This window comes from Camelus bactrianus, chromosome 2 (genome assembly GCF_048773025.1).
Source record: "Camelus bactrianus isolate YW-2024 breed Bactrian camel chromosome 2, ASM4877302v1, whole genome shotgun sequence".
In the NCBI taxonomy this organism is placed as follows: Eukaryota; Metazoa; Chordata; class Mammalia; order Artiodactyla; family Camelidae; genus Camelus; species Camelus bactrianus.
In genome coordinates, this window is record NC_133540.1 from 63,686,379 (window position 1) to 63,714,148 (window position 27,770).

At 41.5% G+C, this 27,770-nt stretch overlaps 2 protein-coding genes across 14 annotated transcripts in view; both read left to right on the forward strand.

Annotated features, from left to right (window-relative positions):
- Positions 1–851, forward strand: part of CENPE (centromere protein E) — a 69,198-nt gene extending 68,347 nt beyond the window's left edge. For all 6 annotated transcript variants that reach the window (XM_045515755.2, XM_074342961.1, XM_045515752.2 and 3 more), the window contains one exon: positions 288–851. In XM_045515755.2, the coding sequence (XP_045371711.1) occupies positions 288–382 (95 nt within the window). In that variant the 3' untranslated portion in view covers positions 383–851. The remainder of the gene's footprint in view (positions 1–287) is intronic.
- Positions 852–6,024: 5,173 nt separating this feature from the next.
- BDH2 (3-hydroxybutyrate dehydrogenase 2) lies at positions 6,025–26,951 on the forward strand. 8 transcript variants are annotated; one of them, XM_074343025.1, is made up of 13 exons: positions 6,042–6,107; positions 7,906–8,093; positions 9,544–9,635; positions 10,454–10,532; positions 11,146–11,242; positions 11,357–11,476; positions 12,928–13,036; positions 17,248–17,379; positions 17,782–17,842; positions 18,853–18,966; positions 22,700–22,758; positions 23,344–23,436; positions 25,461–26,951. In XM_074343025.1, the coding sequence occupies exons 3-13, from the start codon at positions 9,564–9,566 to the stop codon at positions 25,512–25,514; spliced, it is 990 nt and encodes a 329-aa protein (XP_074199126.1). In that variant the 5' UTR covers positions 6,042–6,107; positions 7,906–8,093; positions 9,544–9,563; the 3' UTR covers positions 25,515–26,951. The 8 variants fall into 8 exon arrangements, with proteins under 8 accessions (XP_045371706.1, XP_045371703.1, XP_045371707.1 ...); XM_045515749.2 differs by having other exon boundaries at positions 7,906–8,089; XM_045515750.2 differs by lacking the exon at positions 7,906–8,093 and having other exon boundaries at positions 6,025–6,107; positions 23,344–23,456.
- The last annotated feature ends 819 nt before the right edge of the window (positions 26,952–27,770 follow it).

Below are 27,770 nucleotides of genomic sequence, written 5' to 3' on the forward strand. Positions count from 1 at the left end.
CTTCAATGACTAGTATTTAACAAACATTTACGGACCTTTCATTAGTTAGCATTTCCTTGGGGAACTTTTGCTGTATTTTATGAGAAAATGGGGAAGAAACTTCTCTAACTCTGATGAAGTGAAATCTACCTTTTTAGTGAGGACATTAACAACCATGTTTAAGTGCCATGTTTCATTCTTCATTTATCTCTGCTGTCCTCAGCATCCTTTCCACTTCAGTTTTATTTGGGTTTTGTATATTTTTTTTACTAAGATTACTTATATTTGGGTTTTTTTTTTTCCCTCAGAAGAACAAACTGCTGGAGCAGAGACCACGGATCCACAGACAGGTCCTTGGCACGTCTCCTCAGGAAAAGATGTGCCCGAGTGCAAGACTCAGTAGACACCTCTCTGTCACTTTCCTGGGGGCCCAGCGTTCCATGTTTGGAAATGCCTGTGTTTAATACTTTATGTGTCTGTCGCCAGTAATGATGTCACGGTCCAACTTAATTTTAGTTCAGTTTTCACTTTGCCACTGGAAATGGAAGATGAAGGAACGGGATGCTTTCTCGTAATTTAGGATGGTGATAGCAATACCTTCTTCTTGAATGTGGTAATTCTTTAGAAGTTAAATAGTTTTATTTATTTATATGTTTTGTAAAGAATAAAGTTATTGGAGGAAATTTCCAATCTTTCCATGTATACATAAAGATACATTTTTATTAATGTAAAGTTATCCACATATGACTTACAGAATTCCAACGCATAATTTGTAAATTAATATAAAGCATCATTTAAATAACAAAATTGCAGGCTCTTTTTTTAGTACCTTGAACATTTAATAAATATCTGGTTAGTTATTCTGAATCACAGCACCCTGTAATATTAACTCATGGTTTCTTGGTGGGTACTTGGTATATTTGGCTTTCCTCTCATCTTGTTTGTTAACTTACAGAATTTTGCTGTAAAAACATGGACATGCATTCTGGATTTAGGTTGTTAAGGGATCGCAAGTGATATGACCTCTTCATTTTCTAGACCTAATCTTCCTTTTGCTGTAATAGCTGTAAAAGTTGTTTCTCGCGTTTCATTTAGCACCCACCCACTCCCTAGGCAAGCACTCTGAATTGGTAGGTTTGTTATTAGACTTTGTGCTCAATAGCACTTCATTCCCAGGAGGACGAGCCACACAGGTCATTTATTCTACCCTTTCACTTTAGACCAGGGGAAACAGCACCAGAGCTTCTGTCAAAGTAAAATTTCCTAAACCTGGGTCCCCACAGATACGTAAGGCATCTGAGGGGGACTTCATGCAGCCTGTAAAACCTCTGAAATTTAATGTTAACTTTTGCGTGTGGATTCATTTTTCTAGGATACTTTCTTTTACATCCCAGAGGAGTCTCTGACCCTATAAGAGGTTATGAACTAGGGTTGTAGAGAGTATCTGATATTTTATATCATATGACTTTGAAAAACCACATAAAACAGCAAGATGCATAAGGTTCAGAACAGAATTAGTGATTTGAAGGCATCCCTGGCTCTTGGGTAAGAAGATGTATTCAAAGAGAGCAGTTATGAATTGCATCATAGCAACCATTCTAAAGTCTCCGGATTGGACACTTAACATACTGTCACAAAAATTCACTAGGTCTAAGGAGAAAGTGTCCCCTCCCAGATCCTCCCCCAGGCCTGTTTTTCCTTCCCACCCTCACCCAAACAAGACACTAGAACAGCACCACAGGTTCGATTCTTTACAATGTCTGCTTCTCCCCTAAAGGGGTAGGTAAGTTCACCTGAATAATAAAACCACTTTAAAGGCCATTAAAAATATAATCAGTCATCAGGTTTCCAGTCTACTGGAATGTTGCTTAACTCTTAAATTTGGATGTCCATTTCCTTCCTTGGATTTGGGAAGATTTTGGCCATGATTTCTTCAAATCAACTTTTTGTCCCCATATCTCTTCTTCTGGAAGTAAATGCTTATATTGGTCTGCTTGCTAAAAGACCTTAAGCTGTCTTCATTTTTCTTTTTTTTTTTTTTCTTTTTGCTTCTCTGACTGGATAATTCAAATGAGCTGTCTTCTACTTTGTTGATTCCTCTGCTGATCAAGTATGCTATTGAACTCCTCTAGTGAATTTTTCAATTCAATTGTAGTCTTTAGCACCAGAATTTGGTTCTTTTTTTATAGTTTCTGCTTATTTGTTAATAGTCTCATTTTGTTCATGCATCATTTTCCTGATTTCTTAAGTCTGCATTCTCTTATAGATCATTGAGCTTCTTTAAAACTATTACTTTGAATTATTTGATAGATAATTCTTAAATCGCCATTTTTTGGAGCTGGTTTCTGGAGATTCATTTTGTTCCTTTGAATAGGCTATGTTTCTCTGCTGCTTTGTGTGCCTTCTGACCTGCTGAGTTTTATGCATTTGAAAAGACAGCCACGTCTCACTTCATACAGGGGAACACCCTCATCAGTCAGCTCACTTATAGATTCTTGGCGCCTCTGAAACCTTTTTTGGGGGACGCTGCTGCTGTGGGCTTGTGTGTGTGATCTGCCAACTAGAGGTTGCCAATTTCTTTTTCAGGAGCTCAATCTCTTTCTCCCTCTGGTGTCTGTCTGCAGTACTGCAGGTGCTTTGGTGCTGCAGCAGGAAGCCACCCCACTGTCCTTTTTTCTCATCGGCCCCCAAGGCATCCAAAGTAGTCAGCACCCGAAGTTAGGCGAGACACAAACCAGTCACTTGTGCAGCGGTCCAGAAAGCTGGAACACCAGACACACACCCTACTCTTCTTTCTCCCTCCCAAGAATAAAGCTTCAAGTTGGGCAACTTCTGACTGCAGAGCCACACCAGCCTCTGCTGGGGGCGCAGTAGGCCCTCTGGTGCCAAACCATGCCAGTGCCATCAGCACTCCAAGTCAGGCAAGGGGAACCAGTCCCTCAGGCAGCCCTCAAAAAGCTGGACCTTTGGGTGAATTTTCCATTCTTCTCTTTTCTCCTGTTCCCCATGATGGGGAAACTATGAACCAGGGCTAAGCTCTGCTGACCTGGGGGAGGGGTAGTCGCAGAGTGAAACAACTCTTCTCACCCACTTCAGCATGGCTCTTCTCAGCTTTGCGCTCACGTAGGGTACTGCAACTCCTTAACTGGCTTCTGAAGTTCTCAGCAAACTATTTTGGTCCATATGTTGTTGTTAAGTCGATGTCTGTCGGGGAAAGAGAGCTGGCACTTGTATTTCTCCATCTTGTTGACTGCCCACCTGGGATGTTGCTTAACTCTAATGATCTCAGTTTCAATATTGTGATGAGTGATTGTGAAGGAATGATGGAAATCAGCAATGGAAACTTATCAGAATGTTAAAAAGCAGTAATGTGGTCAGATGATACTAAAATGGTCTGAAAGGTAAAATCAGAGCCAGAGAAGACAAAATATATTTATTGCTCTTGGGAAACATGTTCCTGAGCCTGGCAGAATTATATTCAGGAAACTTGCTGAGAGCTCACCGTTCATACTCAGCAAATACTAAATGCCTACTGTGTGCTTAGCGTTGGTCTAGGCACCAAAAGGCACTGCCTTTGTGGAACTCATACTGTATTTGGAAAACAAATCACTCAGATACTTTTAACATGAGCTGATCACAATGTAAGGGTGAAAAAGGCACAGTCCCTAGCCTTGAAGAAATTCAGTCCACTGACATCACAGATGGCTGAGCAAATACCTGCATGACCATGTGACTTAGGCTGCCATAGGGTAAGTAAGCATCACTGCTGGAGCTCAGTGGATGAAGGGAGGCTGAAGGAAAAGTATTGGAGTTGGCCTTGACTAGAGAACTCTGTGTTCACCGAATGGCTATTCCGAAATCCTCAAAAGTCAAAGGACAGGGATTGTTAGTACAGCAAGGAGAGCAGCTGGATGCTGTTACAGGTCATTAGCCCCAACATTAGAAGCTACAGTGGGCCAATGAGGGTCCGTTACCAAAGACACGTGTAGCAATTAGGTCAGGGTGGGGTTTTTTTAAGGGCAATATTTGCTATTTATCATACTTGAATTTGTAGTCATCACTAAAATTTATTTAGTACAAATGTAACGTTGTACTGATGGTTTTACATGCCAAGTCCTTCCTCCTCACAACATCTCTGAGGTAGATGCTATGATTATTTTATAGATGAAAAAACAAGCTTTTAGAGTTCAGTGACTTACTTAGCTAGTGACGGAAAGATGTGAAACTTACCTTCATCCTTCTGACTCCACAGTCTGTTCTGAGCCACTGTGACTATTATAAATACATTTAGCCCCAAGAACAAAAAGTGATCTAGAGAAGTTTACATTTCTCACATAAGAAGTCCAGAGGAGTTAGTCTAGGGCTATTGTCTTGAGGTTGTCTTCAAGGAACCAGGTCCCTTTTCTCACCCTGCTATCTTTAATGTGTGCCTCTGACTTACACCAAGTCACAACATGGTTGCCATGTCCCAAGGCATATCTGCATTCCAGGAGGAAAGAAGGGAAGGAGCAAAAGTCAAAAGTCTTTCATGCATGCACATGATGTTCATAGCAGCACTATTTACAATAGCCAAGACATGGAAGCAACCTCAACGTCCATCAACAGATGACTGAATAAAGAAGTCGTGGTGTATATATGCAATGGAATACTACTCAGCCATAAGAAAGAATGAAACAATGTCATTTCCAGCAACATGAATGGACCTAGACATTACCATACTAAGTGAAGTCAGACAGAGAAGGACAAATACATAATATCATTTACGTGGAATCTAAAAAAATGACACAAATGAACTTAATTACAAAATAGAAAGAAACTTACAGAAATGGAAAACAAATTTATGGTTACCAAAGGAAAAGGTGGTGGAGGGATAAATTGTGAGTTTAGGATTAGCAGACACAAACTACCATATGCAAAATAGATAAATGACAAAGTCCTACTGTATAGCACAGAAAACTATATTCAATAACTCATAATAGCTCATATCGGAAAAGAATATATGTGTATAATTGAATCACCATGCTGTACACCAGAAACATTATAAAGCAACTATACTTCATTATAAATAAACAAACAAACAAATAAATAAATAAGTAAATAAGCAAGCAATCAAATTTAACCCCAGAAAATTTTTTTAATAAAACCCTGGGGGGGGGGGATCCAAAGCCTTTTACCTTTCTATCCAAGAAGGAAGCCCTCCTCAGAGATTCCAGCCTGCATTTCATTGGCCAGCTCTAGCAGCAAAGGAGGCTAGGAATTTGAGTGTTGTATTCCAAACTTCATAAGATAAAAGGCAGGGAAGTGAGTTGGATGGGTGTTGAGTGAGTGTCCTTAAATTTCACAAGCACAACATAGCCTACACAGTTACTAGGATCAGTTACATCCCTGATAAAGTATGAGTTACTAAGCCTGAAGGGCGGAATCAAATGATCCAATCCATCCTTTTCAATCTGAGATCTCTGTTCTCTTCAGCCAAACTTGATTTTTTGCTCTTACCCAACAGGTATCTTGAAGTTCCCCAGGCCCGGCCCCCTCAGTGTACTCATGATACCTGCATTCTGACACTAAAATGTATGCCATCTAGTGGAGTTCAGGTAGATGTATTAATGTTAGGATGGACTGTGGGTGACAAAAGAACCAAAACCGTACTTTAAAAACACAAGACAATTTTTATTTTCCTCCCTGAAAACAACTAGGTCAAGCACCAGGAAGGAAGGCTCCAGTATCTTCGGTGACCTGGATTCCTTCTATTTTATTGCTTTGCTAACTGCCACATGCAATTTCTGGCTCATTCAATCTTAAGTTCCCCCAGAGCAGCATATAGTAGGTGCAAATAAAAGAGAACGACTTGGGTTAAATTAGTGAAGGAAAGGGTTTCCAGGTTCTAAGTATTTGCCACGTCTCACCCTCTACGTACTTGGAGTTAACAGTTCTACCTTGTCTCCACTAGATGGCAGCACGTACCCGTATAAAGTATGTGCATGTGCTAATCCTTTTCCAAAAACTGGAGGAACCTGAACTACAAATCCCAGCGTGCATTTTTAAGCGCCTGACTTGCTCTGCACAAAGGTCTTAAGTTTGTTGCTCGCGCAGTGACCTGGAGGACGCCATCCACTTGCTGCTCTAAAGTAAGATTTCCCAATATAATTTACTTGAAACTTTGGACTGGGAGGAGAGGTTTACTTTGTTCTGCACGTTATCTTTTTTAGGATTAATTTTAGCAGCTAGATCAGGATTTTTAACATGTTTGAAACTCTGTTAAGTTTTTCAAAATAGCCAAAGAAGAGAGGATTTTACAGCGTCTTTAAGTGGACGTTGTTTTTCCTGGCTTATGAAGACAGAGTTCCTGAAAATGCTGTGTTTATGTCTCTGCTAATCAAAATATTAACACTTTAAGGGGGAAGGGCATAGCCTAGGGGAAGAGTGCCTGCCTAGCACGCACAAGGTCCTGGGTTCAATCCTCAGCACCTCCACTAAAAAAAATTAATTAAAAATCTAATTACCTCCTCCCCCAAAATAAAAGAATAAAACACAACAGCAAGAAATCCATCTTGTCTGGTTTTCACGTTGGGATTTATCGAGAGTTGCCTCATTTTACCATTTCAGGCCATGTTTGCACTCATTTTCCCAGGTAAATTCGTTTCAGTTTGATAGTGCAGTTTTATCTAGTAGTAAAGCTTTGGCTCCAAAATCTGATCCCAGGATGACTGGGAGGACAGCTATGGGGAGGTTTTCAGAGGGAGCACAGCGGCTGCTCTGAGCTTTAGCCATTGTTTAGTGAGTGCTTCTCTGGGTGTCAGAGATTCCTAGGGAAGCCTCTGGCATGTGCCTTCACAGCGCCATGCGCCAGAAGTCACTGTCAAAAGTGTAAAATAGCAGTTTTTCAATACATCATGCTTGGTATTGGGGGAGGGTAAAGATTATTGGAGTCTCTTTCTAAAATACATGTATGGATTACGTCTCTTAATTCTTACCGTGTTTTAAGTGAAAATGTAGCACTCGTGTAAGAAGGGAAAGAAAAAAACAGGCAGTGAAAATTCATTGCATTAGACTAGGTCGGGCACTGTGAAGGCCCAGCTTCTCCGTCCGTCGGAGAACATCAGTGACTCTGTAAGCCAGCCCCTGCACTCGGTTCTTACAACCTGTTGTTGGTCTGGCCCTCGGGGAAACTGACTCCAAGACAGAGTTAAACACGCATGGGTTTCATTAGGGAAAATGCTGGCGTGAAAGACGAGAAGGGAACTAGGCAAGGCTGGAAGAGCCGTCAGACCACGACGGAAGTCTCCCTGCAAGGGAGGGAGCAGGGACGCGGGGCTGGGCTGGGAGGGCGCATCCTCAGTCTGCGGGAGGGCCCGTGAGGCCGGCGGGAGGAGCTGGGTGTGTCCCAGAAGTGGGTCCGCATTAACACTCGTGCTGCACCCCGGCTCTGTCTGGAAATAGCCAGGGGAAGGTGGCCTCGGCACAAACTCAGCGAAGAGTTTCGGTGCGCAGTGCCGGCCTCGTGGTGAGTTACCGGGTCCCTGCGCCGCAGCCCCAGTTCCGCAGGGCCCAGGCGCCGCGTGGGGACTTGCAGAGGGCCGCAGGGTGTGCGAGGACCACGGGAGGAACGCCACGAACCACGAGGTCTTCTCTGGGACCTGCAGTCAGGAGGCCTTGGTTTGAATTCATAGCCGTGAAACGCTGGGCAAACCACGTAACCTCTGAGTTAGTGCACTGGGGACCAGGCCCCGAGTCATCTGCTGAACACTCCTCTCGTCCACGCCAGCTCTCCACCCCCGCTTTCCCCACTGATCCTGCACCACTGCGGCAGCCTCCGCAGGAAACCCTCCGCTCGCGCCTGCTCACTCCCTACCAGGTCTGCTCGCCACAGTGAGCTTTCTTAATTATGCATCTGATCATGTCGTGCCCTTTCCATAAATCCTTTAGTGCTCCTTGCCCATTGGAGTAACTTGCCCCTCAACTTGGACAAGGGTGGAGGCTTGAAACCAAAGCGCACACTGGGTACAGAAAAAAGCCAAATTTGGCTGAAGGGCACGGAGATAAGTTCACAGAGGAATGACTGGATGTGGGGCCCCCGGGCAAGACTGGCCAGCCACCCGTACTTTATCAGGCAGGTAACTGAGCAGATTGGTTGTGCAGGTTATTTGGTGCATGTGCTATTTAAGTTAGCTCACCCAACATCCACCCAACCTAACTCTCCCCCTCTCCCTCCTTTTCACTTTATAAAGACTGGAATACAAAAGTCAAACTCTTGGCCTCTGCTGCTAGAGCTGGCCAATAAAATAGGCTGGAGTTTCCGAGGAGGGTGTCCTTCTTGAATACAAAGGCGAGGTCTCTCTGACAGACTTGGCTTTTGCACGTTTCCCCTCTTTTTGCCTGGAGTGCAGACACCATGGGACGTTGTGACTGCCCTGTTGTGCCTTGGTGTGCCGTCAGAGGCACACACTAGGAACGGCAGGGTCAGAGAAGGGACTGGGTTCCTTGAAGACAGCCTCATTTGATCATCATTTGACTCCACTGTCCCCAGAATCATCACCCTGCGATCTCATCTCACCCTGCGATCTCCAATCCGAGCACTGGCCTGCATGTCTCCTGCATGTCGTGTTTTCCCTATGTCAGAATTTCTCAGTCTTCTCTTTTAAAAATTACTGATTTTGTGTGTTACAGTGTTACTACTAAACGCTTAAACCTTAAAAGAGGATTGGCAGGGTTGTGGGGTGGAATGTTCACACGCAAAAGAGCGGGAGGCCTGAGTTGAGTTCTGGCTCTGCCTTGACCTGTTCTCTGGCCAGATCAGTTCCCTCATCTGTAAAATGAGGGTATTGGACATGATCTGATTTTCCAGTTCTTTCCCAATGACTCTCTGAGGCCAACTATTGAATCTTCCCAATGGACACGGAAAAACCAGAGACAATTGACAGTGCAAACCCCACAACAAAGGTTCATGAGAGAGGAAGCAAGAAGCAGCCCCAAGTAGAAAGACATAGCCATTGTCACAGCAGTGTGCACAGAGGGGGACAGGGGAGGGATGCCACCCCTACTGTAGCTGTCTTCTCTGGGTTCTTTCTGGTAAAAACCTGGAGGTGACTGTCTGCCTGCCTGCGCCAGTTATCCCTTCAGTGGGTTTTGCTGAATGTTTTTGATATGCAAAGCTAGGTATTGAGAGTAAGCATTCTTGGAGAATGATGTAAATATTCTCAGGTGGTGGGAATATTTGTACAGAGCTGCTGTCTTCAGGTCCTTTTTTTTTTTTCTTTTCAGCTAAAACAGCAGAAGAGATGATTTATTGTACACATATTACATTCAGCCACAGCTGAGAACAGAGCTGGTCTAGAATATCACAGGTCCAGGGCAAAGGACCAAAAAGGACCATTTTGATACGAGCAAGATGGGTCTCTTAAAGGCGGTCGAGGCCATCAGAATGGCCATAGATGTTCCTGATCCACTGAGATAAGTTCTAAACAGTAGGCATGCAGTCCAACAGGTTGTTTTGAAAGAGGTGCTTGAACTATTCCTTCCAGAGCTTACTGCACAGTGTAAGCCATTAAATACACGTGTCTTTAGATTAAACCACAGGTTCTGTTATGGGGCGACTTGATGGGAAGGTCATCGTCCTGACAGCGGCTGCTCAGGGGATCGGCCGGGCAGCTGCCTTAGTAAGTTATTACCTCTTGTTGTTTGCTTACTGACTTTTGAGGTATTGAATTACGTGGACAGATTCCAGGGTTATTTAATTCCACTCTTTTTTTTTAAATTATCTTTTGTGCTCCTGTTGTCTGAAGCTTTAAAAGGAAAAGTGGAGACTCCTGCCCCCAGGCAGATGGAAGAATGAATACCTCACGTGTTCATTATATGACATCACTGATAACCTTTGGCTCTGAGAAACGTTACCTCTTTGTTCTCTGCATCATAATAAATTTACTACAGGGGCCCTACAGGAGTGCAGAGCCTTGTGAAATTAAGTCAGTCCCAATACAGAACTCTGGAGTTAGGAGTCTCTCCAGTTATATTTACCTTCTAATTTATATAAACTTCTCGCACATTAAACCCCCTACCCAAGCTAATTACTTTCATTAGCAGGAGAAGTGTTGAAATAACCCATTTTTTTCTTACTGTTTGGAATTGAGTCACCTGCTCAGAAATAGAATGCAGGCTATCAAATCACAGAATAGTAGTATTTTGAGAGGTGTTTAATAACAGAATCCTGTTTTTTTTTTTTAAGCGTTGATTTATTTGCTGTTACTTAAAGGAACAAAGTCAGATGACAAGCACAATGTATGTCACATTCTAATTAATGATAAAAATAGTAACAATGGGAAGGATGAGGTGAGACTAGCTGGTTTGAAATTCCACCTGTTTTACAGGGAAAGCAACAATGAGGGTAAGATAAGGGCGAAAGGCTAAATGACTCTCGGTTCAAGAGAGCAGTTTAACCAGGTAAACAAAGGATTTATTTGTGCTTTGTGTCTACCAGGCTTTTGCAAGAGAAGGTGCCAAAGTCATAGCCACAGATATCAATGAGTCCAAACTTCAGGAGCTGGAAAAATACCCGGGTAAGCAACTCGGCACCTTGAACTTGGGATTCAGAGTCTACAAGGAATTGTGAAGTGTTAGTACTTACGTGGTGAAAGAAAAGTCCTTAGCAGTTCAGCTCCACTGGCCTTCTGTTTAGAGCCTGATTCTCTGATATCAGATTTATATTCCATGAACCTAGAGACAAAAATCTGTATACTTGAATGTATAAACAAAGTTTTGAAGATGTATACTTAAAATTTTTTATTTATCCACTTTTTTTTATTTTTCCACGTTGAAGGATTCAGTTGCCAAGTGCAAAATCATAGGTGAACATTTAGCACCATTATGCTAATTTTTGATGAAAATTTTTCATTTCTGTGCCCCCCTCCTCTGAGGGCTGTCCACGAGAAACATTCTGTGAGCCAGATGCATAGTTTTAAATTTTCTAGTAAAGTTTCTAGATTTTTACTGAGAGTCTTAAGATTCTGAAGACCCTGCTAATGGTCAGCAATCCTATGAAGTCTCACTGGACAGGATACTGCCATCTTCACACTTCCAAACAGCTCTATCTTCACACTTCGAAACAACTAAATCTTCAGTGAGTATTCTTTCTGGGTGTAGGCACAGAATGTCCTTTGTTTTATTTTTCAGGTATTCAAACCCGGGTTCTTGATGTCACAAAGAAGAAACAAATTGATCAGTTCGCCAATGACATTGAGAGACTTGACGTTCTCTTTAATGTTGCTGGGTAATTCACAACTTACGTTTCACTCTCCTTACAGAAAGTTTTCTGTAACTTTTATTAAAAATAATGTTAATAATATGGCAAAATTATTCACATGAACCATAATACTTTCCTTAGGAAATTTGGCGAGATTTCGGACAGAATTTTGATTACAAGTAAGGTTCAGCAAGTGAGACAGCCATGGATGTTGGTGTGGACGTGGGGCCTCAAGGCGGATGAGGTCACTCGAGGCAGCCGGTACTAGCACAAAGCTATTGCTCTTCTCAGGGCTGGTAACAGGCTCATGGGCTTGTTGCTAATGCTCCACCAGGACTTAGAAAAAATAAGAAAACCTGTTTTCCAGTAATGTCTTTAAAACGAAGTATATTGAGATGCAAACGTTCCCGATTTTTGGCACAACATTCTAGCAAGTCCTTTATACTTTCCAAGCTCAGTGTTTCTTACTGGGACAGTCAATCGCAGGAAAAGAAGTTTCATGTTGTACCTTTACACACGGCACAAAGAGAATGGCTTCATTGAACTTACTAGGGTGGTACTAAGCCTGCTGAACCGCGCATGAGTGATGAAGGCTGGAACTGGAGCAGCTGCAGGCAGATACAGCCGGTGCTGGAGCGCACCCTCCCTCCTCAGGCGTGACAGTAGACGTGAGCACCGTTGAGGCTCACACAGGGCTCAGTAGACACCCTCCCATGTCCCACTTTTCTTATGCAGTGTTACGTTTGAACTGCTGCATTGGTAGAAAAATCCTGGAGCCTTCTAATATATTTCTGTGGTTCTTCCCAATTATGTTTCAGAGTGAAAAAAAATCTCATTCTGTCTCTAGTTTATCATATGTTACAATGTATGGAAATAAAATTAAAGCAACATTTCACGATGATCTGTTTTATAAATAACCTGCTCATCCCTCATATGAGAATACACTCAGAGCCATGAAAAAAATCAACTAGCAAAATTAGTTTTTGAGCATCTACGAAATTTTCAGCAACATAAGAGATACGAAATAGAATGTGTGGTTCTTGCTGTGATTCGGTTGTACTGGAAATACAGTGGTGCATGGAAATCACAAGCAACAATATTTTACAATTAATTACATAATCGTGGCCTCGGGACAGTGAAATCAATTAGGTATTCAGTGTTTAGAAAGCTTCCTTGAAGAAGTAGGACTTGAAAAAAGAGTGAAGATTATTTTAAAGGTTCTGTTTCGCTCTGCGTTGTTTACTCAGTGTGTCAGAGCTGCACAGGGGGTATTGCCTTGCTACCCTGAGATGCTGACACTTGTTTTCCTTGCAGCGTTGATTTCCCTGGAGAATGTTAAATCTGTGCCACCACCTGAGGGCGCTGCTGCTCTTGGAATAGGAGTCAGGGCGAGCATACTCTTCTCATTTGTCTGTTTTTAGTGGCATTGGTGTTTCTTGTGCTGTTGGTGTAGCATTTCTTACATTTGGTGTCTCCAGACTCTTGTTTTCTTGTAAAAGAAGGATGTTGTCTTCAAATCAATTTATTTAGCGTATGTTGTTGGGGCACTTTCTCACCTGACGTACTAGGTGACGCTGTGTTTGGATTGTTAACGGTCTTGGTAAGGGCAGGGACAGTATCTAAGGCAATAAATGCCAATAGAAGTGATCAGGAAAGTGAATAGAAAATTTTTAAATCAACATCTTCCCCCCATTGTTTAATCCCTCTTCCAGCTTTGTCCATCACGGGACCATCCTGGACTGTGAGGAGAAGGATTGGGACTTCTCAATGAATCTCAACGTCCGCAGCATGTACCTGATGATCAAGGCGTTTCTTCCTAAAGTAAGAGGACCACCACCGCTAGGCTAAGCACCTCTGGATGAGTGGGTCTCCACACTGGGCATCGGGCCAGGATCCCCACATGTGCTGAAGAGCGGCAATAGCTAACACAATGACTGACTGTATTGAATATTTATACCAAAGCATTTAATAGAAATTAACACATCTAGCCTTCCACTTTGTTCATTCAAGGGCTATTAAGCACTGTGTACCAGGCTGCATTTCCGCTGCAGAAGGCACATCAGAGAGCTAAACAAAGTCCCTTCTATAAGGGAGGTCCTAGTGTGAGGGGTGAGGATACTATATAATCAAACATATATAACATGGGGGTGGTTTTAAGTACTATGTATTAGAAAGAAGCTAAGTGATCAGTGAGGGTCAGGAGGTCCTAATTGAGAAGGTGAAATTTTCATAGAGGTCTGAATGAAATGAGGGAGCTGAGCATTCAGGTGTCTGGGAAGCAGGTTTCAGGGAGAGGGACAGCGAGGAGGCAGGTGGTCCAGAGCAGTCCAGTGAGGTAGGTACTACTGTATCACGTCCTCCGTGCAGAAGGATGATACAACTGGGAGGTTAGGTAACTTGCCCTAAGCCATATAACTAGCAAGTGATTAGAGCCAGGATTTGAACCCTGGAAGTTGGGCCCCTTCTTGAATTTCAGTGTCGAGGCACACACTCTCGAGATGGATGTACCCCACTGCCTTCGGTCCCCTGAGTATTCTCCTTGCTCTCCTGTTTTCAGCTGAGCCACAGAGGCACCAGGGAGGTGAGAGACAGTGTGTGCTAAGGGGAGAGTATTCCTCCCGAGTCGGCTTCCCTTGAATTCTCCAGTCTTTACACAACTCCTCAATGGTTTTCATTTTATTTTACAAACAAGCATTAAGTGCCTTCTGATAGAAAGCACCACATCAGTGCTCTGGGGAAGGGAATATAAATATGAAAAACATTGATTTCAAATAAGCTTAAAAGCCAGTTTATAAGCTACTGCAGACAGCGCAAGCCCAGACAATGAATGAGGCTGACTTTTACAGAACCTGCTCAGTTCAAGGCTGTAAGTCAAACCTAGTGAAATGCGGAAGAGGCATTCAGCTCTTCCATCCCAGCTGGATTAGATGCCTGCCGTACTGACTGCTACCCGACCCAGGGCAACGGAAGAGCTTTTTAATGGCGAGGCAGGGCTGACACTTTGCTCTGAACATCCAGGCTAAGGTCAAGAAAGATAAAGATGAATGCTAGAAGGAAAATCAGAGACTGACTTGGTAATGAAGGAAGTTTTCTTTCATCTCCTTGTTTAGTGCCTAGAAGGGATCTTTGGATTGGCCCACGGTATTTTGAACTAGCAAATTTTTTGACAATGTAAATTGCCTTTTTTGTCTATTCAGAGTTCATGAGAATCTGTTATTTGGAACATGAATGTATTTTTTGAAGACTAATCTTTAGCATAGGATATGAGGGAAAGCAGAGGCTATGGTAAAAGAGGAACGCTTGCGCCAAATGGGTCAGACTCTCACACATGTATGAGACTCACTTGTGAAACCGAATGCTTGACAAATAACAGGGAAGGACGTAGGCATGGGGTACTGGTGGAGCTAAAATTTAAACTTGTCAAGTGTTAACTTTTAAAATACCAAACACTAACTTGCAAATTAGTGAGTTTGTCTATGATTTAAAGCATCATGAAAATAATCCATATGAGCCAATGACACTCATTTGTGAAAAGTCCCAAGAGATATTAATAACTGAGATGTGGACTCAGGAGTCAGTGCCACTTGTTGAAGTGACCCTTACTGAACTGACCCTGGATTTCGGAATCTGGCACTGGAAGACTTCAGGCCCAGCCTGAGCTCGGCCCCTAACTCACCATGTGACCTGGGAGATGGCACTTGTGCTCTCTCAGCATTTCTTTCTTCTATTTAAAATGAGGGTAATAGATTACACAATCCCTTCCAGCCCTAATTATATTCATCAACCATGACACACAGATACCAGGTTAGAACTTTCCAGGGGAAGCCAGGATTTGGAGGTCTAGACAGATTTGAAAGGTCAGGTGGTCAAAACACAGGAACACTTGTAGGAAATTTTTATTCATGGGTAAGCATACAGAAAACCATTCCAAGACTGGAAGATCAGTCAAAAGGCAGAGAACAAATTAAAAAGAGGTCAATGCAGAATTCAAGGTCGACCAGAAGAGAAGTTCCATTACATCAAGGATTCAGGGAGTCTTGGATATTTGGGGGGGTTCCCCCTTTGCTGTATCCTAGAAGAGTCTCTCACACAAAGAGGTGATTAGCAAGCATTTGTTGAATGAGTAAACGAACCTAGGTTGTCAGTGCAGTGGAGGTCAGGCATGGAGTCACTGAAGACCAAGGAAGCCAAGTCTGCCTGGTTTAGGACTGAGCCCTGGTCAGTGGGGACAGAAGAACTGGGTCACGGTAGGGCCAGCTGGATAAAGCTAGAGGGGAATAACTTCAGAGCTCTTCCTAGCACTCACCTGACTTTATGGGAAGTCAGTACAATATATGATGATGAAGGCAGGGTGGAAGGAGGCAAGGACTATAGACTCGAGAATCAGCACAGACCTGGATTGAATGGATGGTCCGTGGGTTAGGAGGTAGCGCTACCATCTCCTAGGTGACTGTGTTCTAAACTTCTGGCTGAAGAATTATTGGATTCCAGAAAATTGGAAACTGAAGTTATCTAATAGCCCTCGTCTACATATTAAATTGGGCTGTATGCATTCCATGTGTATCAAAAATGAGGTGTCTACATCAAGTATACCTCCGTGAAACTGAGAAATAAATTAAAAAATGGGTCATGTTATTTGCTAAATTGGATAAGAAAGAATAGTTTTAAGGCTTAGTTTTCAATACTGTTTACTAATTTTTCTGGTCGTTTTATGAGGACCCCATTCCATAACGATCCTCCTTATTACATATATAGACAAACAAGTTGGGTTAAATATTTTCTCCCCTCCCAACTTCTTGACTTGGTTGGTCCAACTCAGCCTCTTCCTGTATCCTTTTAGCCCATCCAACACAATACCTTCGGGTGGTTTTAGACTTTCTGCTCTCAGGTGCAATTAGTAGCTAAGTATCAAAACAGAAAGTAAGACAACACCATCAGGAAACATATAATCTTGGCAAACTTATCCCTAGATCCATCCAGTCATTCACCTCCTCCATTCCTGCACCTCTTTGAAAGCTGCTGGAGAAAGTAACCCCAAAAGAAGTGACTTTTTCCTCTCGACCCTTCGACACCACCTATTGAGACTCGTTCCTCTTAGAAACTCTTTCTTTGCTTGATTTTCATGGCAGAGCATATCCTGGTTTTCTACTCTCTAGTGGTGTTCTTCCGTCTCCCTCACACTTATTTTAACCCATCACCACCACCTCCTTGTTCTTTACGGTCATCCTCCAGCCTCTGGTTTCAGTGAGACGTTAGTGCCCATTAGACAGGAGTTCTCTGCAGCTCTTGCTTCTTCTGCCCAGAACATTTGTGGGTGGTGCCTGTGCCCTTGCACATACGTAGAATCATCTTGAAAACATACATACATGTTTTAATTATGCATCAGTTCATTTGAAAACATTTTTTAATTCATAGCAGCTTTTTTCACTGATATATTCCTTTAGGTCTGGGGCAGAGCCCAGCAATCTATACTTTAACCTAACATCTCAAGATATTTTGATTCATCAAAATATGTTGACTGATTGCTGTGTGCCCTGTCCAGGAGGACAGAACAGCCACAAGCCCTCCTCTTAAGACCTTCACGCTTTCAGTGGGGGATTCTGAAGGAGGTGTCCTTAGGAAACACTGCCCTGGCTGGGCGCAGCCCTCTCTGTGTGTAACCGTTCACCAAGTCCTGCCCCAGTACCTCAGCTGTCTCTACCTCTGTTACCTAACACATTTCCGGTCTCTACTTTTATTCCCCCTTCCCTAAATCCCTGCCTCAGCTTCCAGCACTCTCCCCTCCATGGTGCAGAGTCATCTTTGCAACCTTCAGAAGTCACTCCTCTTCTGTCCCCACCACATTGCCTTCAGGGTAAAGCCCAAATTCCTAAATTTGGCCCCACTGGCCTCTGCAGCCTCATTCCTCCCACACCTTGCCTTCCAGCCAGACCCATCCCCTCCTCCCCCTTCTGTGATAGAGCCCTTATACATGTGGTTTCTCACCCGTCTGTTTTATTTTTCTGACTGACGCTCTTGCTGCCAAAAATCAGCCGTCCTCTGAGTGCCCACAGCCTGGATTGGTCCCTTCCCGCCATCCCTCCCCACTTCGCTGGAAGATCTCTGCTGTCACTGGATGCAGGTTACATCAGCCACTGCAGTCCGCCTGGCAGCTCTCTAGGCAGGTGGGGACCAAGTCGTTTATCTCTGAATCTCCTGGACCTCCCACTGTGCCTGACCACAGCGGGTAGTCAGCAATTGTGTGTTGAGTGGAGTAAGAGTTTTCCAGCATCAGAAACATGTACAGGAACATTAACGTTCATTCCGTTTCAGTTAGCTCGGAGTTCATTCTCGGTCTTGCTGAAGCTCTTGTGCCACGGGACGGCAGGAACCCCCTGGGAGATGCTCCTGCCTGTGTACACGGGCCATCAGTTCTCAGCAATGATTGAGACTGTGAAGGCTGCTTAACAGTGCTTAATGTTAATAGCTAAATAAGATGGTTCTGCTAACCCTAAGTAAATGCAAATCTTTCAAAGAAGTAGTATTTTTAGCAGCATCTTCTTCTTGTCTTTGTTTTGTTTTGGCAGATGCTTGCCCAGAAATCTGGCAACATTATCAACATGTCCTCTGTGGCTTCCAGCATCAAAGGTAGGTCTGTCTTCCTCTGGGAACCATGATGCACATACTCACACATCTGCAGAAGCTAAGGGTTTGGGGAACAAGCAGAGCGGAGATCATAAAACCCACACATAACTTCAAAACTGCTTTTTAAAAAATTGATCTTAAGTTCCTTAACTATGAGTCCTATTGCCTTCCATGTGAACCAGTCATAAAATAAAAGCTGGTTTGCTTTGCCCTGCCTTTAATTCCTTCTAATGGTTATGGAAATGATCAAACTAGGAGAAGAAAACATTTATCCACTTAATTAATCAAAAAAGATGTGTTGAACACCCACAATGTGTCCTGGACCCAGAAGAATTCACAGTTCCAAAGTGGGGGAGAGAGTCAGGCAAACGCACGTCTTCTGCAGTGTGACGGGATTATACAGAGCTTGTGCAAAGTGTTGTGTCAATGCGGGGGACTAACCCTGCCTGTAATTGCGGGGTGCTTCATGAAGACATTTGATCGGGGCCCTAAATAAGCAGTCAAGTTAAAGGGCCAGAGTGCCACGCAGAGTGGAGATGGTGGGTGACGTCACAGTCAGGCACAGAGGGACTGTTGAGTTTAAAATGAACTACTGAGGACCACTGAGTTAACATTCCTTCTCTTTGCAAGGATACGCAGAGTAAGCCCCCACAGGAGAGGGAAGCAAAGAAGTGCCCACGCTTCTAGGTTTGCTTAGGTTGTGTTTTGTTTTGCTTTTCTTCACCTGAATTTTCTTCTGGAATCCTCCTAAGGGTTCTGTCAACTGATGATGAAAAACTAAGGCCGCCGCTGTCACTTAAGTGCAGCATCTCAGCACCAAAGTCTCGACCAAGTTGTGCCGATAGAGATACTATTTTCCCAGATTCAGAAACTAGCCGTACTAAGGAAGAAAACCTGGTATCAGTTTTTAAAAAGGGAGTGAGGAAAGCAGGGCAGTGGTGATTTACTTGTGTTCCCTTCCTAAAGGAGACTGGTTTTTATTCCATCCACTTGACCCTTCCCTTCATTCTCAGGAGTTGTGAACAGGTGTGTGTACAGCACAACCAAGGCAGCCGTGATTGGCCTCACGAAGTCTGTGGCCGCAGACTTCATCCAGCAGGGTATCCGCTGCAACTGTGTGTGTCCAGGTGAGTCTGGCACTGTAGGACTGTGAACTTGGCCCTTCAGATGTCCTGGCTGCCACCATGAAAGGTATCTACATAAGCTTGTTTACCACATGTTTTATTGCACTGCCATTAGGAAAAGTTCAAAGGAAACAGAGTCTAGGCTTATTAAGATAGCAGTCCAGTGGTAAGTTGGGAAAGAGATCCTGAGTCATTAGGAATAACCCACAGATGTGTTAAAAAACAAAATTCAGCTGAGTAAATTAGATCTAATTGTCTTTATTTGATTCATGAGTCAGGAGGCATCCCATCTAACAACTGGAAGGATGCTCCAATGAGTTGAATACAAATGGAAAGTTTTTATAGAAAGGAGATTGGGGTGAGGAAGTCAGTGGCAAAATAAAATAAAAGGTTATTCTGGGCTAGGACCTCCTTTTTAGTGAGGGAGGGGACTGCCCGGGTTTTATCTACAGATTGCCTCTTCTTCCTCTAGGGGGATAGTCAGGGCCCACACCTACATTATCTCATTGGTGCTGACCAGAAAATTCCAGACCGGTTGGTTAAGGTAACAGTTCTGGTGAAAGGCAAAGCTGCAATTAAGTTAGGCGCTAAATCTAGGTTTGGTATCATGGGCTTTAGCACAAATGACGCCATTCTGGTTTAATAGAAGCAAAAAGTTTAAATGCTACTTGTGTGTTAGGGGGCAATTCCAAACCCTGTGGTTAAGCGGCATAACTGGCCAGGGCTCAGAGTTTGGAAGCAGACCCAGGATGAGCTTATCAGGGGAAAGACGAATAGTAGACCAGGCTCACAGGACAGCAGGAAGAGGAGACTTCCAGAACACACGGAGCTACTGAGTGATGTAAACCTCCTGGGGTGGCCCATAAATGAAAAGGAAGGAGTAACACCTTCCTTTATGCTATAAACTGTGGCCTTCAGGCTGGAGCTGACCCACCACCTGTTTTGTGAACACAGTTTTATTGGAGCACCCAGTTTGCTTATCTGTTGGCTAAGTCGGCTTTCATGCTGCAGTCAGAATTGAGTAGTTATAACAGACCAAATGGTTCTCAAAGCTAAAACTATTTCCTACCTGGCTTTTGACCAGAAAGTATGCTGGCCCCTCATAGAGAGGAAAGGAGGAAAGCACAACTTGTTATTAGTAGAAAAGATATTCAATTTGTCCAAACAAAAGCATTCAATAACTTACTTCTTAGGAGTAACTTCCCATTTTCTTAATACCTGTGGGGGTGTCTATTAAATAGATACGCCCTTTCACCCAGCTCCACTGACCCAAAATGAGTAAACACAGTCATACCTTGCAGAGGTTTCATGTTGGGGTCCAGATCACTGCAAAAAAAAAAAAAAAAACAAATATCGTAATAAAGAGATATTCACACGAATTTGTTGGTTTCCCAGTGTATATAAAAATTATGTTTATACTATACTGTAGTCTATTAAGCATACAATAGCATTATATCGGAAAAAAAAGTACATACCTTAATTTAAAAATACTTTATCGCTGAAAAATGCTAACCATCATCTGAGCCTTCAGCGAGCCATAATCTTTTTGCAATAGTCCCATCAAAGATCACCAATCACAGATCGCCTTAACAAATGTAATAATAATGAAAAAGTTTGAAATATTGCAAGAATTACCAAAATGTGACACAGAGACACAAAGTGAGCAAATGCTGTTGGAAGACTGGCACCAATAGACTTGCTCAAAGCAGGGTTTCACAAACCTTCAATGTGTAAAAAATGTAGTATCTGCGAAGTGCAGTAAAGCAAAGTACAGTAAAATGAGGTCTGCCTGTACAAGGTGCCTGAGAAAATTAGCAGCTTCCTCCCTGAAAAGGAATTTAATATTGCATGGCTAGAATCAAGGTTTCTCTGAGTAGTTCACAACTGGTGTTGGGGGGTCAGGGCGGAGAAGCGGTTCACAGGTACCTGTGGGACCTTTCAAAACCTGAGGGGCGTGCCAGAATTCGGGGAGGGAGCTGATGGGGAAACCTGTGTGTGGTTTGGGAAGTGCCACAGGACATGCTGATGCAGCCCATCATGGTCTCACTTCAGGTTGAAGACCCCTGGCTTATTGTTAAAAGGGGAAACTCCAAAATAACCTTCAAGCTACAGAATTTCCACAATTGAGGTAAATACAAGTAACACTAAGGCAGAGGAGGATACAGGAGAGACAGTCTCACTGGATTGTACCGTACACACCAGTGATACTGCAGTCTCGCTATTCTTGGTGCCATCTGCCCAGAAATAAGTGGCAAAATGATTTGGAAAATGTGGTTGTTTTTAAAGCCAGACTTTTCAGAAGATTGGAAAATATACTATCACACTGTCTGGAACAAGGAACTAGCTGTGACTCACTGAATCAGTCACAGAAGAAAACCTGACAAGGAATGAGTGTATCTGGGATGGTGCTGATGATATGGTCACAACTGCAACACCAGACTTGTGTGGACAGTGGCACGGTGTGTCAGTCTGTGCCCTGGACGTGGCAGAGTCAAGTGACAGTGGCATTGATTGGGAGTCATAGGAGAATATTATGTATAAAAATACGAGTTTTCTCATTTGAAGAGATACATGCACCCCATGATCATCGCAGCACTATTTACAATAGCCAAGACATGGAAGCAACCTAAATGTCCATTGACAGATGATTGGAATACTACTCAGCCATAAAAAGTAATGATATAATGCCATTTGCAGCAACATGGATGGACCTAGAGATTATACTAAGTGCAGTAAGTCAGACAGAGAAAAAGACAAATATCATGATATCACTTATATGTGAAATCTAAAAAAAATGACACAAATGAACTTACAAAACATAAAAAGACTCACAGACATAGAAAACAAATTTATGGTTACCAGGGAGGAAAGAAGGTGGGGAGAGATAAATTGTGAGCTTACGATTAGTAGCTACAAACTACTATATATAGAATAGATAAACAAGGTTCTTATAGCACAGGGAACTATATTCAGTATCAAATGGAGTTGATTTGTGGTCTTCTGGAGGACTGTCAGCCAACAGAAAGGCCCTCTGGAGAATGTACAGGTCACATAAGTTTACAAAAATGTCTGAGAACATGATCTAAGTAGGATTTTTAAAATTTTAGTGTCATTTTTCTTCTTTTAAAGTAAAATAATTTAAAATTATATTTTTTGATGAGAAACATGAAACAATGGTTAAAATAGGAATTTGACACCGATGAAAATAGGCAACATACTGAGAAAAATTTAGAGCCACCTAAATTATCAAGGAGTCTGACACACGTGGAGTTGTCCCTGAGGATCCCCCAAAGTGAACCTGACAGCAAAGGATGGTTTTGAGATCATGAAGACAGTCTGGGTCCTTATACTGGTCAAGTACTTGTATGATTTTACCTACATCTCAGGGTTATTTGGAGGATGAATTGAGATAATACCTATTCAAGTGTTTAAACTCTATAAAGGATCATGTCAATGTAATGTGACTAAAATATGTCCATGGGAATGCTTCACCCAGAGACCCTGCCCAGTTTCACAAAGAATTACAGTCTTTTTTAAAAAATTATAGGGATGTTACTAAAGTTGTAAGCCTATTAACTAAAAGGGCGGGCGGGTAGAGGTGAAATTATCATTCTAAGTCATGGAGAAAGATTTCACTGATCCGTTGTATCATATGGAAAGGAAGTTTAAAGTTTAATTGTCAGTTTCTTTTTCAGTCTAAGTAAGTAACCAAGCTGAATACCCCCCTTTGATTTAGGAACAGTTGATACCCCATCTCTGCAAGAAAGAATACAAGCCAGACCAAATCCTGAAGAGGTACATCTCCTGTTTTAAATGTGTTTAAATCCTGTTTTGAAAAATTGCCCCTTCCTTACCTAGAGTAGACAAATTCACAGAGACAGAAAGTAGAAAGGTGGTTGCCAGGGGCTGGGGGAGAGGGGGTGGGGAGTTGTTGTTTTATGGGTCTAGAGTTTCAGTTTTGCAAGATGAAAAAAATTCTGAAGATCTGTTGCACAATAATGTGAATGTACTTAACACTACTGGACTGTACGCTTAAAATGGTTAAGTTGATAAATGTTATATTATGTGTATTTTAGCACAATTTCAAAAATATAAAAACATCCTCTTCTGTAATATTAAATTTCTGATCTGTCACAGTATCTACAGGTTTTAGTACAAGACAAATACTTTGAATAGCTTGGGAGTCATCATAGTCCTGCTTGGTCCACAGTTAATGTTATTAATGATATTCTCCTGTATCTTGTATCATACATGATTAATCAAGGCTGCAAGCCAATGCTCCCTTTGTAGATTCCTCTTGCCTTTGACCTCCTGAAGGAGTTGCCAGTGAGTTCATACTTCAGCTCACATCACTGATGTCCAGTTGGTTTCTGGTTATAGGCACTGAGCGATTTCCTGAAGAGACAGAAAACAGGAAGATTTGCAACCACAGAAGAAATAGCCCTGCTCTGCGTGTACTTGGCCTCTGATGAAGTAAGCTCTGTTCTTCCCAGGTAGTCCATTATCCTTAATCACATTAGGCCACAATTTGCTCATCAAAAAATCATGTGATTTTAGGGAGTTATGGCATATAGATGCTAAGCTGCTGCTTTTACAAGATAGGGGTACGTTTAATGCTCTCAAAGAAAGGCCACTTGGATCTGAGCCACCAACTCTTCCTCATTCAACTTTACATGTCACTAATTCTTAGAGCAAATGAAGTGGTGGAGGATTAAAGAAAAACAAATTGCTCAATTTTATAATTGTTTTTAAAAATTACAAATTGGGAAGCCATGATTTAATGTAAATCAAACAAATAAACCTCCAAAATTATGAGAGCATCAGATGAAATGGGGAAACAGTTAACCACATTTAATTGTGTCCGGGAGACACAGAATTAGCATCAGGTGTTTTCAGTTTTACTGGCGACTTGTTTGGAAGAATCCCACTACCTCTTTTTTTTTCTGTGAATTCTTACTTGTATATCATCATGAACATACATTCCTAATTCTGTCTCTTTCCACTTTGCATCTATTTGGTAACTAGTTGCTTCCTTAATAACTACTGTATGTTTTTAAAAGGCATGTATCTGTGAAGCAGGAACTACATTTATAAGGTAGAGAGCCCAAGAGCATCCCCTCTGTTTTATGTCTTTGAATATTACATGACCAGGGAACTGTGAGAGAGAAGAAAAGGAAGAGGAGAAGGTGGGAGTGAGGGATGTTACAGATCAGTTAGCCCCTCTTTAAGTAACGTGGTGCACACCAGGCAGTTGGTGAATGTGATAAATAGAGGTTGCAATGTTCTAGTGACAGAGCAGCTACTACTTCTCAGAACTATTAACAACAGCTGTTCATAGCTGAGGAAATTGCTAGACAAAGGATGATGGAGCGAGTACATTAACCTTTGTGATTTCTCTGAATCCATGTCTTCAGAAGAGCTCATTTGATTTGTGGGTACTGCTGGTAAGCTTCATTGCCCTTGTTTACCCAGAGCTTAGTTTACCAAACATTTGGGAATGTTCTGGCTTGAAATATGCAACAAAAAGAACTTTGTCCAGGTAGAAAGATCTAGAAGAGTCCATATGGGAAACAGAATGCTTGCCTTTTAGAAGAACCTTGAGAAATTGGGATTGTTTCTTGGTAAAGTGACTAATAACACCCTGGTTTGGTTTATCTGCTCCATCTGATCAGTTCCTATAAACTGAACTTTAAAACATTCTGTGCTCCTATTGTCTTTCCTTCTGCCTCTTCCATTGTCTCAGGCTTTAAGTGAATTTAAAACTAAGAACACAAATTTGAATCTTCATTATCCATGTTGAAGTTAAAATATTTTTAAACCTCTGCCACAAGAATCACTTCAGCTTTAATTTTTTAGAAAATGAAAATTTCTTTGGGAAAAAAGCAGTAATTTTTTAACTCTTTTGGTCTTGTACAGATTTGGATGTCTGAAACTAGTATAGAGGGTTTTTTTGGTTAATAGCTTATAATAATTATTATTCATATACATTTAAAAAACACATTTAGTATGCTTCAGTTCCTGGAATTACCCATGTATATTGATTAACTAAAGGTACATCTTTTTTTTAATTATGTTTGGCATTGACATGACCACTTTATGACTGACATACTGGATTATGTTCAAACAGTTTTTAGGGGCATAAGAGCTAGTTTAGAATAAGTCTGAGTTTCAAAATGAAAATGTACTATTTTAGCCTATACTTTATCCTAATTTTGGGAATGGATGTATATCATGAAATTTCTCAATTTTTGATTCGGAGACCAAACACCCTTAGAAAGTGACATGTGCTCAAATAGCAGCCAGAGGCCAGTTAGCATCAGATACAAGAACACTCAGCAGTTTTAAATCAGCTGAAATTTAATTCAGTTTCCTAATTTTTATTTGTTAAGTGAAGTTTCCTGGTACTATGAGAATAAACTGTTCCGCTGTCTTAGTCAGAAAAATTGAAGAAACACAACCTAGTTAATTGTTCTGTCTCCTTGTGTTTGTCACTGCAGTCTGCCTATGTAACAGGCAATCCTGTCATCATTGATGGAGGCTGGAGCTTGTGACTGCAGGCTCTCCTTACTGGGAACGCAGGCCCTTCCTGTCTGTCCACAGCGAAGAAAACTCACCCAGCCTCTCTTCCTAGTAATGGCATATTCGTGAAAACAAAACCTTTTTCATGATGTCATATTCACAAGAGTGTGATTCTTTAAATATATTAATTTCTTTCTAATCTCTTCTGAAATCATAGGAGATAGTGAGATAATGAGCTCGCTGCAAAAAGAATAGTTTTAAAAATAAACCTCAATTTATAAGCAATATATAATTAAAATGTGACTATGAAAAGAAGTTTTTTTTAAAGGCATTCATTTCTGTTTTATTTCCGTTTCCCAACATTCACATATTTTTGTACAATTCTACACCTGTACGTGGATGCTAGTTTTAACATTTGGCACCATTATAAATGAACACCAAAGGTAAGAAGGCGTTTGGCTTCAGTAACTTACACTTGAAGGAGTTTAGATTCAGAACTATATATTGTTCATCTGTTATGTAAAAGGAAAATAATCATCAGGTGTTTATGCTTCATGGATGTCACCTCTTATGATTAAGTACTTTTTTAGTTTAAAAAATCTTTATCAAAATAAGCAATATTTGACATGGGCATAAGAAACATGTAGTAAACTAACTTGCAGTATTGTCAGTTTGAGGGGTGTTTTTTAGTTTAAGCATAGATTTCCTCCCCAAATTCCAAGATACCAGACAAGAGAACATGAAATTTAGAAATAGTCTCTGGATGAATAAATATAAATGAATCATATAACAGGAAACCAAAATAAAAAATAAAAGTTTCAATAAAAAATTTAAATTATGGAAGATAATTCCATTACAGATTACTAGGGAGAAGTTTTATCTTGTTCTTTTAGTTTTATGGTATTATGTTTGTTTTTTATTTGTTGTCACCTCAAAAGACCAAATAGTATGATGAATATAGATACTCGGTAAGAGTAAAGATCCTTAATCTTTTCTCTTAGAAATGTAATTAGTATGAACAAGGACAATTTTGAAGAGGACAATGAAAGGTTAACATTTTATGTATGAGAAAGAACATGTAGGTGATGAAGGTGAGTTAAAACTGACAACAAAGGATATTTTGACTAGCATTGCTGAAGAGTCCATTGATTATAAATTCGCTCTAGGGTTCTGGACCTGGTGTTCCACTACTGGATTACACATAGCTTGGCTTTTGACCTAGACTCCAAGTCATCCAATTTGTCTTGGATTTTAGCTTTTTGCTTTGTAAAATCTGGGAGTTGGGCTGAATGGCTTGGGTTCTTTTTGATGTATGATAGTCAAAATGCTGTAACTTCTTATCAAGTGAAGCAATGGAACATTGAAGCTTTTAAGTATGTCACGAAGTACTTTATGCTGTAAGTATGTAATGTATATGTAAAGCTATGAACAGATGAATTCTAAATAAACACATCATGAACACTGCAAAATGGATTCTAACATTAACAAATGCTCCCTCAGAGTTAGGTCTCTCAGAGCTAACTATAAACTATAAAACATTATAAACAATGAAAGCAAAGTAAAAATTAGCCAAAAAGTTCAATGTTCTCCAAAGTCGCGTTAATCAAATAGGGTATCAGTGAAGATCATATGACTGAAAGGAAAGGAAAAATATATTTCATTCCTGTGGTAAGAGGAAGCTGGATGTCACTAGGAACTTTTGCAAACTTTAAGAGAGGAAGAGTTCAGTTTAGGAAAAGTCATTTTAGATGCACTGAAGAAGGTTATTGGACGGGAGCAAGGTTTATCCATTCTCTCCATAAATGAGGACATAAAAGAGAAGAATGGCTGGTTTGTCTGGTGAAAACATTTACCTGACGTTGTCCCTCTTGACTGAAAAACGGTGATTAAAATCGGCACTTTTAAAGGAGTGAGAAACAGGTAAGAAAATTTTTATTCCTGAAGGAAATGAAAACTACCCCGAATGGGCGCACGCGCGTATACACACTTAGTTGAAGAGGGGTAAATACAGAGGAAAGGAACACATGGAAGGGAGAACTAAATGAAAAATAATCAAACGGCGGAGGGAAACGTTAAAATCTAAAACTGTACCGCAAGAAGGACAAGTGTTATAGATGGGATAAAATGGAGAGGATCAAGTCTTTTGTCCCACTTAACTGGTCACCAGAAGAGAGAATCCCGTCTTCCCGCCCCACCTGGGAAGACACTTGTAAAATGCACAACCAAAAGGTGGAGTTAAAAACCAGAACGTAGAAGGGAACAATACACCAAGCAATTGGCTGCTGGGA